The sequence below is a fragment of the Saccostrea cucullata genome, unplaced genomic scaffold, assembly GCF_032062105.1.
Source record: "Saccostrea cucullata isolate Sc308-1 unplaced genomic scaffold, CSIRO_AGI_Scuc_v1 ctg4622, whole genome shotgun sequence".
In the NCBI taxonomy this organism is placed as follows: Eukaryota; Metazoa; Mollusca; class Bivalvia; order Ostreida; family Ostreidae; genus Saccostrea; species Saccostrea cuccullata.
Window position 1 is genome coordinate 1 of NW_026935475.1, and position 19,705 is coordinate 19,705.

The following is a 19,705-nucleotide window of genomic DNA, read 5'->3' on the forward strand; positions in this document are numbered from 1 at the left end:
CCTGCCCTTAAAATTCACAAAAAACCTACAAAAAATAAGGAAACCAGATTTTCATAATCTGCTTTAAATTTATGCTATTCATTCTTATAGTCAGACTGGCTCAGTTGATATGTGCGCTGACTTTTACACCTTCGATACTCTCTTTAAAGTCAGGGGTTCGAATCCACCTTGTACAACACTTAAATAAAGTTTTAAATTTCGCCTTTTCAAAGACTATTTTAATTTTTTTATAGACTTGTGTATATTTTTCCTTCAATTTTCTATCCCTTATGCATGCCCATTCTTGATATAAGAAACACTAAAGAGATATCAAATCGTAACAATCCAATGTACAGTTGTCAGTCAGGTGGAACGAACCTCAGCATATAGCACACTTTCTCCGAGGACAAGAATAACTCACTGTATGTTACTCAATACGGGTATTCTTGGCAGCGTTGAGCTGCGATGAATTTCAATTGTATATATTCCTTTGAATTTAATCACATTGATTTTGACAATACATTTCAGTAAATGCACTCCCTTGGATTTCATTTAGGCCTTTATAATTTGCACACATTAATGAAAAGTTTTCATTATCTCTACGGATTAATAGCCTAGACATAAAGAATAGATTTTCAGAAACAGAGGACATTACCTTTATGCACAATGAGAAGTAAAGACAAATATCAATTAGGCCTATTATATTTGGAGATAACAATCTCAGAAAATCAACAAAAAAGGGGGGGTTCCCCTATTTCTACTCACTGAAATAAAGATTTAGGAAAAACAAATTGTTATATGTATTCAGCCTAATGTCATTATTCAGAACGGAAATCGACAAGCTTTTTGTAGAGAATAAAACCAAGCCCAGTCCTATAGGTCAGATTCCTATTTATAATGAAGTGATCCTTCATAGGAGATATGAATAAGAATACAGATTGGATTTTTTCTGATTGAAAATTTACTGAAAGTATCTAGATGAGTGACCTAGTTTTGTACCTTGTATTAAACAGCTGGGTGGTTAAATGTAGAATGGGATACAGGTTTAAACTTCGGCTACAGATATGGTACTACAAGTACTGAGAAGGATAAATATGACGTCGCTGTTTGTGAGGAACCTAGGATTTTGGAAAATGAAATGATTGCCACAGGATGCTTAGTCACTAGAGGTATTTGTAATACAGAAAAGGCTCTGACACCTAGAAAAAAGAAATAACAATTTTAAAGAGTCGAGAATTCATAGAAATGTATCTATCTAGGTCCAGATTGGGAATGGGGAGACCAAGATGGCGGAGCTGGAAGTATTGGATCCGTTTACAGAGTTAAAGGCAATGGCGTTGTTAACGTGCGTTTATAATAGCTATATAGCCATTTAATTTTCATTAACCCGTTATAATAAAAAAAATTCAATAATTCGATTTGATTTTCTGTTTATGAACCTCTCATAAATTTTAATAATATAGAAAGAATATTCAAGGCAACCATGCCTGCTGTTCAATCGTTTCATAAAGCACTGAAAGAAATACTTTTTTTAAACTAACCTTGTTCGTTTGTTCTTCAACCAGGTGCGTTGGGAAAATGGTCAGATGAGTGAATACAGGTTCAGTTTTGAAGGAAAATTTGATCTATTGATCTGGTTAGCAGCAGGTGTGGCACGATAAAGATCCCTCCCTGCTCAAAGGCCGTAAGTGCCGAGCATAGGCCTAGATTTGCAGCCCTTCACCGGCAATGGTGACGTCTCCATATCAGTGAAATATTCTGGAGAGGGACGTTAAACAGTATACAATCAGTCAATCAGTCTTGATTATCGTCCCCATTGAATACAAGTACAGAGATAACGAAGGAACAGTATTCAAGCTCAAAGGTTCGTTTTAACAATAGAAATCGGGAGCAAACATGGACATTCAAAAACATCAGAGTGCAAAAGGATCAGGTGTCATGGGGATTGAGCGTCCCCCGCAGATTGGTCACACCCGTTGTGTGTTCTTTAATTTGTCATGATCAGAAAAAAAAGGAGGAAATCCATAGATAATGAAATGGCAGAACAATTAGTATGAAAAACGTCAGTCAGCATGTGACTTGCACATTTGTTGTTTTTGCTGACAAGGTCATTGTACATGCATCGACCATAATCTATTGATACCTTGTTTCATCAACTTGGTTGTCGATAGCTTGCTTCGTTTTAGGAATCGGTCATACGTAGAGCACTAGTACATAAATATTAAGAATGAAATTGTGGAGGTAAAATGGTTGCTAGACAACTGGAGTATTATATGACTTAATTTTTGTTGTTGTTGTTGTTGTTGTTGTTGTTGCTTTTGTTATGCAAATGGGCTTTACAGTTTATGCAATGTTAAATATAGTTGTTCAAGACAATTCGTGTTTGTATTCATTGTAGACTAATTTAATTAAAAATCTCTACCATTAATTAAAATTACTACCATTAATTAAAAATCTCTACCATTTATCTCCCTATCAACAACAGCGACCCGTTCTCGCCGGAGTCTGCCAGGTATCTTCGAGACCGAAAGAGAAAAGCCGCAGCTATTTGCCCTGTGAAGGATTCATCCATGAACGTTAATGAAAATGCTTTCTTAACAGGTACTTCTACGGTGGCTGGTATAGGACATGGTATGAGAATTTTTTTTATGAATTCGTGGCCACGAAATAAAATTCGTGGGAACGAAATAAAAATTCTTGGGAACGAAATAAAATTCGTGGCCACGAAATAAAATTCGTGGGAACGAAATAAAAATTCGTGGTCACGAAACAAAATTCGTGGCCACAAAATAAAAATTCGTGGCCACGAAAGAAAATTTGTGGGAACGAAATAAAATTCGTTGCCACGAAATAAAAATTCTTGGCCACGAAATAAAATTGTGTTATATAATGTCATTTTTAGCTTCATTCAAGATGAACGGACTTATTTTTATCATTCAATTGGACTGAGCCAAATGGATTTTTGTTTGGGTATTGAATAATATGCCTGAATCATCATTAATTATTGAAAATTGATTTTTGCCGGTTAATTGCATGAAGAGCTGGTGAATGAATAAATAGTATCAATACTGATCTGACTAGTTCATCGCATTTTTCCATAACAATTACATGTACCTTTATTGAAGAGCACACACTTTCATTTGTATTACACAGTTGAGTTTTATGTGAAAACAATCATGACAATATCTGAATATTGCTTTCATTTTTAAGATGTCACGTTCCCGATAATAGGGGCCTACTCCGCCACTGATTGTAAAATAAATAAACTTTGAGTTATTGACTTAAAAAAGCATTACAATTACACGTATTTATTTGAAACATCTAACAATAAATGTGTGAAATACATTGAAAAATGCACTGGACATAAGCTTAGCTATTGTAAATAACATAATATATTGTCAGCTTTTTGTCTGCGCGTCTATGCACATTGGCGTCACGAACCCGATCTGTCAATACATGCACTAGAATTTTTATCTTTTATTTCGTTCCCACGAATTTTTATTTCTTGGCCACGAATTTTTATTTCATTCCCACGAATTTTATTTCGTGGCCACGAATTTTATTTCGTTCCCACGAATTTTTATTTCGTGACCACGAATTTTATTTTGTTCCCACGAATTTTATTTCGTGGCCACGAATTTTATTTCGTTCCCAAGAATTTTATTTCGTGGCCACGAATTAATAAAAAAAAAATTCCCATACCATGTCCTATACCAGCCACCGTATACTTCTCATAATAAAAGCTGTGTCGATTTTTGTTTTCAATGGCTAGCCAATCTGTTCGTAAAAATTTAAATACAATTGTAAAATTTATAAATACAATCTTGTAAATTCTATAATTACAAGTTTTGATGTGTTAGTATATTAAATTGTGAATGGAGAGGTTTTTGTATCTGGCAAATCTCTAATAGTCTTTAAAAAGAAGAAGAAAAGATTTCAATTTTTAGAAAGTTGGAAATGTAAAATTCACAGATCGTATTTTCTCTTTAAAGCACCAAGCACCGGCTCCTGTTCATCTGCTAATGACCATAATTTTAAGACTGAGAGGACATGCGAAAAACCTGTGGAGAGTCCTCCTATCTTGAAAGTTTCCAGGGGAAAATATTTTAAGAATGATAGAATGGATGATGAACTTTCTGACATAGAGGTTGACTGCGAAACAAACTCTTTGATAAATAATGCCGTCGATCAGTGGTTTTGGAAAGATGGTAATGGAAAATGGATTCCATATCCCAAAAAAATGAACGATAAAATCAACAGAAGTTACAAACGAAACCCTGGTTCCACTGTTGTAGTTACAATAAAAGACCAAACGTAAGTTACTTTTCGAATATGTGCATATACATAATTATGCATATGGAATAAAGATTTCATAAAAAAATATTATCATAAATAAATAGCCATTCGTTTTATCATTTTGTTTCAGATACAGGGTAGTTATGGCCAAAAATATGCATATAAATTTGACAACAAGGGAGGAGTCTAAAGTTAAATTTGTAAAATTTGATTTATAAAATAAAATTACTTATTTGGCTTGATTTATTTCTTTGACTTCTACTTTTATCTATCTTAATGAAGAGTTTGAACAATTCTGACCACTTAGATTCATCAATTATTTCTCTTTTTCCATTTTATTTTGATCTAGGTAAAATATAAATATAAAATACTGGTATAAAAACCCTAAATTTAAGCTAAAACTAAGCATATAATTTTTTTTTAAAAATCATACTCTGTTTTAGTATCAGAGAGTATGAATTTTTATAAAAGGTTCTAGCTTTGATTTAAGATTTTTTAGTTGTAATACTTTGTGAATATGTCATAGAAAAATATTCTATTTTAAAAAGTCAGAGAATCTTTGGGGTACGAAACATGGCGGGAATGGGAAGGGGGTCCAGTCTAAGCACCTGTTGAATAAAGCTCAGAGGTCGGAATACATCTTTCTGTTCGAATATTTGAACTATAAATATCAGTAACCGATGTTGGATGAGGATATTGGTCTCACAACATTTAATTAATTCTAGTTCAGCCTAGTTGCAAATATTTTATTTCAAGAAGTACATTATAAGATAAAACAAGATTTATCTGTGACATTTAAAGACCCCGGTTTTTACAAAAATATAGTTACATCAATAAAAATGAAATCTTTCTGACTTGGTTTTTCATAAGAAATATTTTGATGTACGAGTACAAAAGATTTATATAGAACCATTTATTTTAGCAAAAACGTTATTGTCCACGAACTTTTTGGACAACCCTGGAATGTATATCAATTTTGGACTTGAAGAGATATATGTATAAGATGAAGATATTCAAAATTGATAGCAGCAACATGTAAATATTAAAAGAAAAGAAAGTAACAAAAGAAAGTAACAAAAGAAGATAATGATAAATTTTAGCAGTTTGGGATTGCAGTAAAACTCGTTTAGTACGAACACGGATAAAGCGAATTCACGGATATACCGAAGTTTTTCTGAGTCCCCGGCAAAATTCTTAACAAATCTTTGTAAAATTTTTACGGTTATAACGAACTCTGATATAACGAATTTACGGATAAAGCGAACTGATTTTGAGTCCCGTTGAGGTTAAATATAATGAAATTTACATCTTTTATAACTAACTTTCAAAGATTATTAAAAAAATGATAAATTGAACTTACTTTATTTCCTTTTCGCATTTGTATACAAAACTCAATTCATAAGAAAACCTTAGTTATCGAAGATATGTTTAGCTATATTTGCTTCACTAACATACATGTAGTTGGTAGTAATACTTGAAAGAAAACATGCATAGTGCGAATTCGCTATAATGGTTATACGAATTCGTTATACGGATATAACGAATTACGGATATAGCGAATTAAATTCACAGGTCCCAAGGACTTCGCTGTAACCGAGTTTTACTGTACTTATAATAAATGTATGGCAAGCCCTTTTACTATTTATTAGTGAAATAAAAAAAAATGCTTTCAATAAGAGAGATATCTCTCTAGCATAAAGAGATATCTCTTTATCTTATATAGATATCTCTCCAACTTTAAGAGATATCTCTTTTGCTTAAAGAGATATCTCTTTAAACAAAAGAGATATCTCTTTTTGTAAGAGAGATATCTCTTTCACTTAGAGAGATATCTTTATAAGCTAGAGAGATATCTCTTTAAGCGAGAAATATATCTTTTAAAGTTAGATAGATATCTCTTAAATAAGATTAAAAGAGATATCTTTCTTAGTTAGAGAGATATCTCTTTGGATTTCCAAAAAGAGAAATCTTCTAAGCTTCAGAGATATCTCTTTTAAAGAAATTTTAAAGAAATTTCCCTTTTCAAGTGATCTTTAAAATAGAATGATGAATTCTCCACTTTAAAACGAAACCAAAACAGGAAGTAAAGTCTCTGAAATAGTTTCGATGTTATAAGAAAAAAGACTGAGCAAGCATTTACCCAGAATAATATATGTACTGTGTATGCAAAAATGCTATAAATCCCTTTCTTGAAACAACAAATAATAGTGGCAACTTTGTTGATAAAAATTCAGGAAGATGAAAGTAAACACATATATATAATCTCAAATGTAATTGACTGAATTTTCTCAACTTATAAAATATAAGCAACTATTTCTAATTTGAAATCTACACAAAACTGAGATATTATAAGCTATAATGTAAAATATCATGAATAGGTCGTATTCAAAATTATTTTAATGTACTTCCGTGAATAAAAAGCTTAATTCCGGTAAAGGGGGAAGTCATTTTAAATGATATTGAAATAAAAATAATGAAGAGAGATATCACTTTGCAATAAAGGATATCTCTTTTTGCTTGAGAGATATCTCTTTTGGACACTTTTGAAAGATATCTCTTTCACTTTAAGAGATATCTCTTAAGGTAAACTAAGAGAGATATCTCTTTAACTTTATGAGATATCTGTTTACTTTGGAAAGATATCTCAAAAAGTAAAAGAGATATCTCTCTATGTGAAAGAGATATTTCTTTGACGTTTAGAGATATCTCTTTTCACGAAAGAGATATCTCTTATGAAGAAAGAGATATCTTTTCAAGTGGAAGAGATATCTCTCTAATAAAAAGCGATATCTCTCTAAATATAAGATATCTCTCTAACTTCAAGAGATATCTCTTTCTCAAAGAGATATTTCTTAAAAATGAAAAATATCTCTTTAACTTGGGAAATATCTCTATTTTTCAAGAGATATCTCTGTAATTTTAAGATAGATTTTATTTTCCGAATAAAGACTTAGTAGCAAAAGGGCTTGCCATATAAATGCCGTTAAAACATAGATAAGTAACATATGTACAAAGACTTTGTACTAAATATTAATACTATTAGTACATGTAATCTTGCATTTATTTGGTTCTTTTTTACATTAAAAATTCATTAAAAATTTATATTTCATATTTTAAGGGGGCCGACTATAGTTTCCATTGCGCAATATTTCGTTCATCTTAGTATAATGAAGCGTATTTACTGTTTTAATGCAAGTTTTTTCGCTTAATTATTAAAATTAAACAAAATTAAGAAATTATAGGTATAAAAATGTAATTACAATTTGATATAACTGATTTTTTAACCAATTTTGCAATTGATAGGTAGGTTGACGTCGTTGCAGTGTGTTTTTGACGTTATGATAATGTGTAGCTCTTAAAGAAAGGGGTAATAAAAATATTATTAAAGAAAAAGTAATTAACATACGCTCTTGAAATTTAAAACACAGAAATTTGAGTTTATTTCCAATATTTTTAATATGTTTTCATATGAATCCGTTGTGTACGTCATATTTTGTAATACTCTATAAAAATAGTAAAATTTGCTTATTTTTTGCATTTTGAGATGCCCCCTCTGGTAACAAGACGGTAGAATTTTGTGTTTTTTACATATATTGTATAATATAGTATTACTCATCAAATATTATAGTTTGAACAAAATGTCTATTGTAGTATTTGTATAATTTGCTTTAAAGTGCTAAAAATTGGCATTTTCTTATATAATTCTACAGTAAATGTACCTGTATTTTGCGACAGTCCCTCAAAAATACCTGGACGGTAGATTTCCCCCAAACTCTGCATGTACATTGAAGTTAGTGTAAGTTATATATGGTATAAAAATAAAAAGTTTCGCTATTGTAGTTTTCACACAATAAAACTATCGTCGGCCCTCTTAAAATTTTGATTAAAAAATTATCCGGCTTGATAAACAACATCATTCTCATAAAAAATAATGACATGAATGTATATATATGTAATCAGATCGCAATATATACAAATCTTTTAAGCATATTTGATAAACAGTTGTTGTGTTTTTTATACACTAAAATGTCTTTCAAATTTTTGTCTCTTTTATAGGCAACGATTGGGGTCTTTTTGAACGCGAGTTTCAGGCGATCGGAATTTTCAAGAATTTTTTGCCTTTTCTTCAAAATGTTATGAATATTTGGTAATCCTATTGAATAGGTCAACACAAGGGGAATACGATCACATCGCGTTTTATTTTTTCTATAATTAAGTAGATCTGAGCGATTGAGTTTGTCGACTTTTGTAAGTTGTTTTTCTACTTCGTTGTTAGAATATCCTCGTTTTCGCAAGATCCTTTTCACTTTATCACGTTGGTTTTGATAGTTTTCCTCTGTGGAACAAATACGACGTGCTCTAAGACCAAGGTCGTACGGAATTGACCTTTTTGTAGATTCGGGATGGCTGGAGATTTTGTTAAGGTACATATGTTTGTCAGTTGGTTTGCTGTAAAGATCTGTTGTAAGAAATCCGTTATCCAGACAAATATAAACATCAAGGAAATCTGTTTTTGTTTTTGAAAAACGCAGGTCAAGTTGAATGTTGGGGTGAATATTATTTGCAGTCATATGGAAATCATGTAATTCTTCTTCTGTCCCCGTCCAGATCCCAAAAAAATGTTGTCAATGTATTTTAGATAAAACAGAGGTTGTTGTTTGCAATTCGCCAAAAGAATATTTTCCCATTCCCCCATGTAAACACAGGCATAGTTTCGTCCCAGTTTGGATCCTATAGCGGTACCTTCGGTTTGGATATAATGTTTATTGTTGGAACTAAAATTATTGTTATCCAGGACAGCATCCATCATTTCTAGAATACTGTCAGTATCTACTTCTTTTTTCTGTTGTTCTTCTAGGATCCTTTTGATAACTTCCCTTGCTTCCTTCCTTGGTATACTAGGATACAGTGATTTAACATCCATGCAAAATAATATAGAAGAATTTGGTAACGGTTGTTTCAATGTTGAGAGTTTCCTCAAGAAATCCGTAGTATCCTGTATGTAACATTTAAGTGATTTGTTTGCATCCTCGAGCTGTAATTCAACATATTCTGCTAGCTTTTCTGTGGGATGTTGACGGCCATTTACTATAGTTCTCAGCGGGTGATTTTTCTTGTGTACTTTTGGATTGGCCTGTAGTTTACCGGAAGAAATATCTGTTGGTAAAAGATAGTGTCGTAGCTCTGTCGAGATAGATCCTCTTTTATGCATGTTATTCACTAACTTTTTTATTTTATTGGCTATTAGTTGAGATCTGTCTTCTTTGACTTCACTGTAGGGTGAGCTATTCATCATTTCGTTTTCCACTTGATCAACGTATTTATCTGTATCCATAACAACGACTCCTGATCCTTTGTCTGCTGGTCTAATGATAATTTTTGGATCTGGTGTCCACTTTGAATTGGATTTCTTTTTTTCATAATGTTCATCCGTATCTGAAGATTCTTCATCTTCCTCATTAAAAAAGAATTCCCGCAGTCGCATTCTACGTTCCCATGTTTGCAGGTCTGTTAATAACTGTGTGAAATCAATATTCTTCTTGGTAGGTACAAATTTTAGTCCTTTTTTAAGCAAGCTTAACTGCGCGTTTGTTAGGTTTTTTGAAGACATATTGATCACATCCTTTTCTGAACATGTACTATTATCAGGCATTACCATAATTTTATTGTTCTCATCATTTTCCTCCGAATCCACGTTGTATATTTTAGAATCTTCCGATAATAGATGATCTGCTGCTCCAGAATTAGATGCAAAGCAATTGCACGGGCGATGTAAGGTTTTGATGAAATTAAAATGATTTGAGAAGTAATTTAAACGCATGAAATCTTTTTTTATGATCGCATTCCTCCGCATTCGGGTACTTTTGCCATTGGGATCGGTTATTTGAATTTGATTTTACAAAAATATCAACATCAAATCGGTATGCTGCTGCAATCACTATTTATTATTTATTTGTTTATTATTTATTATTTTATTTATTATTTTTTTATATATATAAATTTTTAGTGTCTTTTGAAACGTTTAAAATTTTGTTTTCAAGATTCAATGTGATATTTTTAGACATAGAAAAAAGATATCAGCAGGGAAGAGGACCATGCAATATATTTATACTGGACACACCATCAAATGTCGGAGAGGACGGCTTCAAACAAATGAAGGATACTTTCTGTACCATAGTGGATGGTATAGCATACTATCATTCTTAACTTATGGTTAAATTAAACATGCTATTATTATAGACCACTGCTTATTATATTGTCGAATGTTATGCTAAAAAAAGTCGAACATCAATTAAGGGTAGCATTGACAGGAATATATGCGTGTGTGATTGTGTATACTCAAACCACTTTATATAATCATGACAGTTTATATATCATAGCAATCTTCCATGCATACTTCTTGTCTGTCTACATTCTGAATTGTTGCACACCTTTTTTTCTCATTTTCACCGGGTGTAACCGGTCAACAGGGGATGCTCACTTCTCCATGGCACCTCATCCCACCTCTATTTTGGAGGTCCGTATTTCCTATTTTGTATTGTTTAATGGACTTTTGAGCTTAAGTACTCTTCGTGATCTCCATATATTTAACTCATAAATATAATGAATTTATCACGTACACACAATTACGATTAACTCTAATATATTATATTTCTATTTAGAGTTTTCAAAATATCAGGAGATAGATGAAAATGTGTCTGTAATTACATGCGGGAGGACAACGGCATTTAGATACCACTATCCTAATTAGTACAATCAAATAAAACGATGTATTGGTAATTATTTTTCATCTAGAATTCACACATTAAGTAGCACCGAAACATTTTTACCCCCTTTAGATCTCAGTTTCTGTTTAAAGTGATAAGTAGTCTGCATACAGGATAAAGTATTAAAAAAACATGTGAAGGTTTAAGAAGGAAAACACCAAGGTCATTGCTGTTACAGTTTTGATTAACCATCACATATTCATTTTGTGCATAAGATGATTAATTGGGTTTCTTTTTGGCAACATGTCTGCCTTTTCTTCTAGTACATTCTTCTTTAAAAAATTGTTATTTGTTAAATTGTTATTCGTTAAAATCTATTTTATTAAGATTGTGAAAGGAATAAATAGTTTCAAAAAATATGCACATGATTTGTGATAATCTTGAAGTGTATACCTTCCCCTGCAATTGTAGACGCGCATGGTATTAAAGTGTCCGAACCTATACAGAACTCGTTGAAATCCGTTGTCCCTCAGGTTTTGCAACAGACTAACACAAAGCAGGACACTGCATTCGATCTTGCAAAGGCAGTAGTAAAAAACCAAATGATTCCACAAAAACTTTGGAAATTCAGTGGTGAACCTGGACGGTATATAACCTGGAAACACTGTTTTCTAAATGTTATGAAAGACATCAATTCTAGCCCATTGGAGCAACTAGATCTGTTATTGAACAACCTCGGACAAGGGTGTAAACTGCAGTGCGAAAAAAAAAGAACTACAAATGCTCGCAATCCAGGGAGGGCTCTCACACAAATATGGGAAAGACTGGACATGGAGTACGGTAGCCCTGAAGCAGTTGAACATGCTATGAAGCAGCGCATCATTAATTTTATACCATTAATGGAGAATGATAGGAAACGTTACTTTGATCTGTACGACCTTGCTGCTGAGGTTGAATCCCTGAAAGGTGATGAAGCCTATGGATCAGCCTTCGCATATTTTGACTCCACATCTGGAATAAATGACTTTGTTCGAAAATTGCCAAAGCGTTTTCGAGAGAAATGGATGACAACGTGTGACAAATACAAGGTCAACAATGGAGTGTCTTATGTGCCTTTCCAAGTGTTGGTGAATTTCTTGCGAGACCTTGCTAGGCTTAGAAACGACCCTGGTTTGATATTGGAGAACTTACCTCAGAATACAACCACACAGCATCCACTACAAAGAAAGTCAGCACAAAAGTCGGACGTATTTGTTCGCAAAACAACTGTAGCACCAGGTCGTCATGAATATGAAGCTGACAGTGACATTTCCTATGTACGGTGTCCCATTCATGGAGGAAATTCCAACCATGCTCTTCTAGATTGTCACAAACTCTGTAAGAAGCCTTACAAAGAGAGAATGGATTTCCTTTTCAAGAAAGGATATTGTCTGAAATGTTGTGACCAGAAACGCCATTTAAAAAAGAACTGTCGCGAGTCGGTCAAGTGTGAAAGATGTAATTCGACGGAACATGTAACTATTCTTCATCCAGACTCTGCACCTAGGAAAGTCCAGGACGGGGAGCAGTCCGATGTGAATGCTTGTTGCTCAGAAATATGTAATGTACCCAGAAACACTTCTACGAGGGTTGTCCCGTAAAATCGTGGACAAAGCGTTTTTCTCAAGCTGAAATTTTCTGTGAATGTTTATTTATCATATTTAAATGCATGATAATTTTTTTGATAAAATATGGGCAAAAATAAAGATTTTATTATGCTTGAATGTGCACGGGGTATTGTCCTACGGCGCACAGATAAAAAAACAAGGTTTTATTAAAAAATACACAAGTCTGAATTCAAAATAAAAGTTTTAAATACATAAGATTTGGATTAAAATTATCCTAATTCAATTCCACAATCAATTTTGTAGGCTTTATAAAAATTTTAAGGCATTTGGTCAATTTTTGAAAGTTTCTCGAGCATTCGAAATGGGAAAGTGGTAAACACAACACACGAAAAATGGCGACGTTTTATGACGTTACGGCGCACCGAAGAGCAGTTCCATTTTAATTCGATGTTGTAATGACACCTTTAGAGACTTGAAATGACCATAGAGGAAAAAAAGATTATAAAAATATCACCATATCTTAAGTATACAAATGGGAGTTTTCTTAGCGAAGTCTTTTTTGATCGAGTCCCTGGGGAGTACGAAACATACGGACAAACTCCTTATGTAATAGCAAAAGACGCTGTCACAGTAGACCGCCGATACGAGATTTTTTTTTATTAGTTGAATGATTGTCCGTAACTTACTGATAAATCTTCAGAAGATCGCATGAGGGTACCATTTGGTTCTTTGACTGTATATGGAGACTAAAGAATGTGTATCAATGAAATTCCTAATTTGAAATTCCTAACTTGGAGTCTTACTCATCAAATTTTATTTTCAGCAAAGATAAAACGTGATGCTGTTTTAGACACTTTAGACACTTTGACGATATATTCCATGCGCCGTAAGGTGATACAATACATGACATAAAATCACATAATTTGTTTATTTATGCATATATTTACCTGAAATTTACTGTGTATATTACTAAAATATGTACTAAATAATAGTGAAAATTTCAGAACGCAGTGATGTTTATTTTTTACACTAGACAACTTGTCCACGATTTTACGGGACAACCTTCGTAAATCTTGTTCAAAAACTGTGTTAGTGTCGGTGTTTCCAGAGGGAGAGCCATATCGAGAACGAAAAGTTTACTGCCTGATTGATGACCAAAGCAACAGATCCTTGGCATCACCATCGTTTATTGATGCTTTCAACATACATGGCCCAGAGACAGAATATGTGCTATCAACATTTACTGGGAGATCTGTTACGTCTGGACGGAAAGCATCGGGATATGTAGTGCGCTCACTAGATGGATCATGTACTCTCACATTACCTAGCCTCATTGACTGCGATGAGATACCTGACAACAGGAACGAGATTCCATCTAAAGCTGTTGCGCGAGGTTATTAACACTTGCGGGATATTGAGAAATGTATTCCTGAGATTGAGGAGAGTGTCAATATTGAAATGGTCGTGATCTAATAACAGCACACCATGTATTGGATCAAAGAATAGGAACAGAAACTTCCCCTCGGCTGGGTGAAATTTGGGAATGTTTGCCTTGGTAAGACCCATCAACCTGAGACTGTCAGTGTTTTGAAGACCTCCATATTGTCAAGTGGAAGAGCTACACATTTGATTCCATGTGAAAGTGAGATCTTGCTGAAAGAATGTGACATTTTTACACGTCTACCGTGTGATGAGAAACCAGGCCTCTCAATAGAAGACAAGAAGTTTCTCCACGTCATGGAGTCAAGTTTTCATAGATCTAACGACGGATTTTGGGAAGCGCCATTACCCTTTCGGGAGGGTAGACAATCTCTACCAGACAACCGTTCAATGGCCCTGCATAGAGCCAAGTCGTTTGATGCCAACTTGCGTTCTAACACAGGAAAGAAAAAACAAGTCATCGAATTTGTAGAGAAGCTTCTACAGAATGAGCATGCAGAATTGGCTCCTGAACCACCTGTTAATGTTGAGCGATGGTTCTTATCAATGTTCGCTGTATTCCATCCGAAGAAGCCGGAGAGCATTCGTGTGGTGTTTGATTCGTCGGCAAAATATCAAGATGTGTCATTGAATTCAGTGCTTCTTCAAGGACCTGACTTGCTGAACAGTCTGGTTGGTATCCTTCTTCGATTCTGTATGGAAAAGGTAGCCATTACCATGGACGTACAACATATGTTTTATAATTTCAAAGTACCAGAAGAACAACGATGTAATTTGCGTTTTATATGGCATCAAAACAATGACTTCAATCAACCCCTTGTTGATTATCAAATGACTAGACATGTATTTGGCAATACTGCATCGCCAGCAGTGGCCAATTACGGATTCCGCAACGTTGTAGAAACTGCTGACCAAGATGTACAGACCCTTATCAGAGAGAGCTTCTCGTAGATGACGGATTGGTATCCTGTAAAACTGTTGAACACACCGTTGACCTTGTCCTTCGCACAAAGCAAGCCTTACATGACAACGGCAGAATAAGACTCCACAGGTTTGCGTCAAACAGCAGAGAGGTGCTTAATGGGCTAGACCAAGGTGACTTAGCAAAAGATTTAAAGGATCTTGATTTAGGAACAGCTACTCTTCCCACCCAGAGATGTCTAGGACTACTTTGGAATACAGATACAGACACCTTTACATTCAAAGTCAGCTCTGTTGAAAGGTCTTACATTCGACGTGGACTGTTATCTGTAATCAACAGTGTCTTCGACCCTATTGGCTTTTTACAACCTTTCATTATTGAAGGAAAACTCTTACTTCGTGAAATGATGTCTGTGACCAGTAAAACTGATTGGGACGACGCATTACCAGAACCACTGTGCAACAAATGGATCTCATTGATGAACTCTTTAAGCTATCTTGAGACTCTTCACATGCCTAGAATGTACGGTGATATCTCGTTTGAGGATGCCACCCATAGAGAGGTTTTGGTATTTGCGGACGCGTCAAAGAAAGCAGTGGCAGCAGTTGCGTACCTCAAGTTGTGTGATGAGAAAAAATCTACAATCAGTTTCTAATAGGTAAAGCAAAACTTGCACCAACACAAGGGCACACAATTCCTCGCCTAGAGTTGTGTGCAGCTGTACTTGCCACCGAGATCGCAGAAAATGTGCGAGATCAACTGAAGATTCCTCAGAACAACTTTCACTTCTTTACAGATAGTCAAGTTGTGCTTGGATATATTTCCAATGAAACAAGGAGATTTTACATTTATGTTGCTAATCGTGTTGGCAGAATTCGTCTATTTAGCCAACCATCTCAATGGCATCACGTTAGAACAGAATGTAATCCTGCAGATGTAGCTACTAGTAGCATTGATGCGTCACAGCTTGAAGATTCAGCATGGCTTCGTGGTCAAGTGGAGACACCTGAAATAACAACCAAGTCAGAGTTTGAACTTGTTAATCCAGAACATGACATTGAAGTTCGACCAGAAGTCACTAGCTGCAAGCAAGAAGAGGACACAGAAGATTGCCCTAAAACATCAAACCGCTTTTCAGACCACTTCTCAAGATTTTCATCTTGGAACAGACTGGTTAGGCCAGTTGCTCGTATCAAGTATTGGACTTGCTGCAAACGAAGGAGTGAGAATTCCTGTACTCGATTTGATCATCCTCAGTTGTTAAGGGACAGTGAACTTGCAATAATTGCATGTGTTCAAAGAGACAGTTATATGGAAGAAATGAGGTACATGAAAGAGTCAGGCAGAATTCCACACAACAGTACCATCCTATCTCTCTCTCTCCTGTGTTGGACAGTGAAGGTGTTCTTAGAGTTAGTGGGAGACTGAACAAGGTGAATGATGCAGAACTGAGTGGGCAACAGCGCAACCCAATAATTTTACCGAAAAACCATCATGTCAGTCACCTGCTTATTGGTCACTTTCATTCAGAAGTATTTCACCAGGGACTCCATTTCACAGAGGGTGCTGTGCGTGCTGCAGGATATTGGATTGTTGGTTTGAAGAGGAAAGTTTCATCTTTCATCAGCAAGTGCGTGATGTGTCGTAAGCTGTGGGGTAAATTCAGTCAACAAAAGATGGCAGATCTTCCAGAGGATCGCTGCAAACCAAGTCCACCCTTTTCATATGTCGGCGTTGATACATTTGGTCCGTGGATGGTGGCATTCCGTCGTACAAAAGGAGGAAGTGCTAATCAGAAACGATGGGGCCTATTATTCACCTGTCTAGTGACCAGAGCCATCCACATTGAGATCATAGAACAACTCACAAGTTCGTCTTTTATCAATGCTCTCAGACGTTTTGTTGCATTACGTGGACCCGTGACCCAATTCCGATCTGATCGTGGTACTAATTTTAATTTGTGGGAGCGTCAGAATATTTGTCTATTAACGCAGAATTTATCGAGAAGGGACCAGTGCAAGACTTTCTCTCGAACTGTCGCACTACTTGGAAGTTTAATCCTCCTCATGCCCCACACATGGGAGGGGTGTGGGAACGACTTATTGGGACAGTCAAGCGTATACTGAATTCCATGTTATTGCAACGACAAGGTAGAGACTTGACAAATGAAGAACTCACAACACTCATGACAGAAATATGTGCCATTGTTAACAACAGACCACTGATAGATGTGACATGTGATCTGGACTCATCAAACCTACTTATGCCGTCGATGCTACTTACCATGAAGACTTACCCAGATGTCGGGCCATTTCCACCCCTTGGAACAAAGGATGCTCTTAAGTCAGCTTGGAAAAATGTTCAAGTCTTGGCAGAAGAATTTTGGCGACGGTGGAAGTCGGAATATTTGCACCACTTGCATAAACGTGAAAAGAGGACAGAATTGAGGAATATCAAGTCTGGAGATGTGATCCTTCTCAAAGATGAGTCCCCTTGCAATGAATGGCCTATGGGAGTCGTGCGCCGAACATTCGAAAGTGGAGATGGACTTGTTAGAAAAGTAGAAAAAGCTATTGTAAAGGACGGAAAACAAGTTTTGTGTTTAAGACCAATAACAGATCTTATTCTTTTGTTGGAAGTTGATGAGTGAACATTCTACTTTTGTCCTCTTCGTGAGATACACATTGGTCACTGATGTACTATTTTACAAATGTACCCGTACAATGTATGAACATTTTACGTAACAGTTAGTTATGTTATTTTCATATACATGAACATAATGAATGTCCAGGGTAAATTTTTGTTGCTATAGTGATTTTTGACAAAATCAGAGGGGGTGTGTGAAGTTCCCGATCGGGAAATTTTCCCGGTACGGGTTTGATTACTATGTGTTTTGTTTATGTTTCCGCCCAAGTCAATGTAGCAGTTTTAACATGTGCTTGATCTTTTCCTAGCCTCACAGGAGTAAGTAATTATTTAAATGCATAAATTTTCAAGAAAAATAATGTTTAGAGCATATTTGTTTTGTTTTATACCAATGATACTGTTCAAATTAAATTCACATGTCTGGATAATTTCTAGCAAAACGTCAGTCTGTTTGTCTATAGTCATGTACGAGAAATTATTGTCAATGTCAATTATTATGTTTTTTGGTAAATCTAGATGATATGTACAGGTCCCGTCCAAAGACTATTTCTACCTTCGTAGCTATTAATAGCTACCTAGGTATTTAAAGCTACCCAAAGTAGCTATTTTTACCTACTTTTATTTTCTGCATTTTGCGGCCATAAGACTAAACGGTGCAACATGGTGAATACCACATTTTTTGATACGGTCACACTTATGATGAATACGACAAAATTTTGGCAAGAGAATGATTACTTCCGGAATCGGCAATTTTGCATTAGTTTCTATGCAAAATTGATATTATACGAAGTTTTCATTTTTTGGGCAAATTTTTGTCATATCCATCATCAGTGTGACTGTATCAAGAAATTTTGTGCTCACCATGTTGCGCCGTTCCTGCATTTGGCCACAAAATGCAAGTACAGCAGAAAGTAGGTAAAAATAGCTACTTTGGGTAGCTTTAAATACCTAGGTAGCTATTAATAGCTACGTAGGTAGAAATATTCTTTGAACTGGACCTGATGTATGTCAAATGTTGACGATTCTTTTTTTTTTTAATTGTTTGTAGTTTTTTACCCTCTTCACGAGGCGGTGTGTCAGTTCCAAAATAAATCTGGAAACATTACACTGTGATCAAATTTTATGGATAGTTCATAGTGATGTCTGGAACCATTATCCTAAGAAGATCAATGATAAAATCATGAAGTGTTACAAAAAGAATCCTAAATCAACCGTTGTTATCTCATTAAGAAATCAACTGTGAGCTCATACAGTTTCTAATATCAATGAAATAGTAATACTGTAATAGATAACTCTGATTTTTATTTCTTTGACTTTTTTTTATAAAAACATGAAAAAAAAAATTAATTTCAAAATTATTTTTACAGATATAGAGTGAATTTATCAAGAAATGTACAAATAGACTTGACCACAAGAAAGGAACTTGACATAAAATTCGTAAAAGGTGACCAAGTGTTATATCCAGAAGAATCAAACTTTACTAACTCAATGAAAGCGAAATAGTAAACTGGCTATTCAGTTCAGTACAGACTTTAAAAAGAAATGAAACGTTCGAAATATCCTTTTCCAAGATTATTTCATGCCACAATTAAATAAAACTTAATTGATTATCGTACAGAAGAAGAGATAAAATGACAATTATTGTTACTGTTATTCATATCATGCATTTTAATGATTTATTTCATTGGTTGTCTTTAGGTCACGTGTCAAAGTAATAGAAATGCCTGACCAATTAGAGTGTCCGCTTCAGATCAAGTGTCAAAGTAATATAGTTAAATGCCTGTCCACTTAGAGTGGATCCCTAAATGTGTAAAAACAAACATTCGGATTGATCTCTGCTATCTTAATCTAGACTTGACGAGTTAAATTTGCTTAGAAAAGAATCTATTAGCCCGGGTTAAATTACTGTTCAACAGGCTGGGTTAATGCACAGACCTAAGCATAATAAGTCAACGTATTTGAAATTCGGATGAGATCTCAAAAACTAAAAGTCTATTGAATTATCAGACGTTGGCATGATCAAAAAACCGCTTTACTGGTCAATGAGCCAGACAATTAAGTAAAGTTCTAACTAAAGGATTAAGCCTTTCACCTTAACAGCATATGTT

The 19,705-nt window shown here is 34.7% G+C and overlaps 2 protein-coding genes across 2 annotated transcripts; both read left to right on the forward strand.

Annotated features, from left to right (window-relative positions):
- The first annotated feature begins 978 nt into the window (after positions 1-978).
- On the forward strand, positions 979-4,493 carry LOC134242978 (E3 ubiquitin-protein ligase HECTD1-like). Its single transcript, XM_062725190.1, has 6 exons — positions 979-1,148; positions 1,239-1,324; positions 1,545-1,615; positions 2,465-2,580; positions 3,972-4,293; positions 4,406-4,493. Exons 1-6 carry the CDS (start codon positions 1,118-1,120, stop codon positions 4,491-4,493), a joined length of 714 nt encoding a protein of 237 aa, XP_062581174.1. The 5' UTR covers positions 979-1,117.
- A 10,082-nt stretch (positions 4,494-14,575) lies between these two features.
- On the forward strand, positions 14,576-17,601 carry LOC134242973 (uncharacterized). Its single transcript, XM_062725186.1, has 5 exons — positions 14,576-14,734; positions 14,965-15,513; positions 15,600-16,124; positions 16,253-16,820; positions 16,946-17,601. The coding sequence occupies exons 1-5, from the start codon at positions 14,576-14,578 to the stop codon at positions 17,599-17,601; spliced, it is 2,457 nt and encodes an 818-aa protein (XP_062581170.1).
- Positions 17,602-19,705: the final 2,104 nt, after the last annotated feature.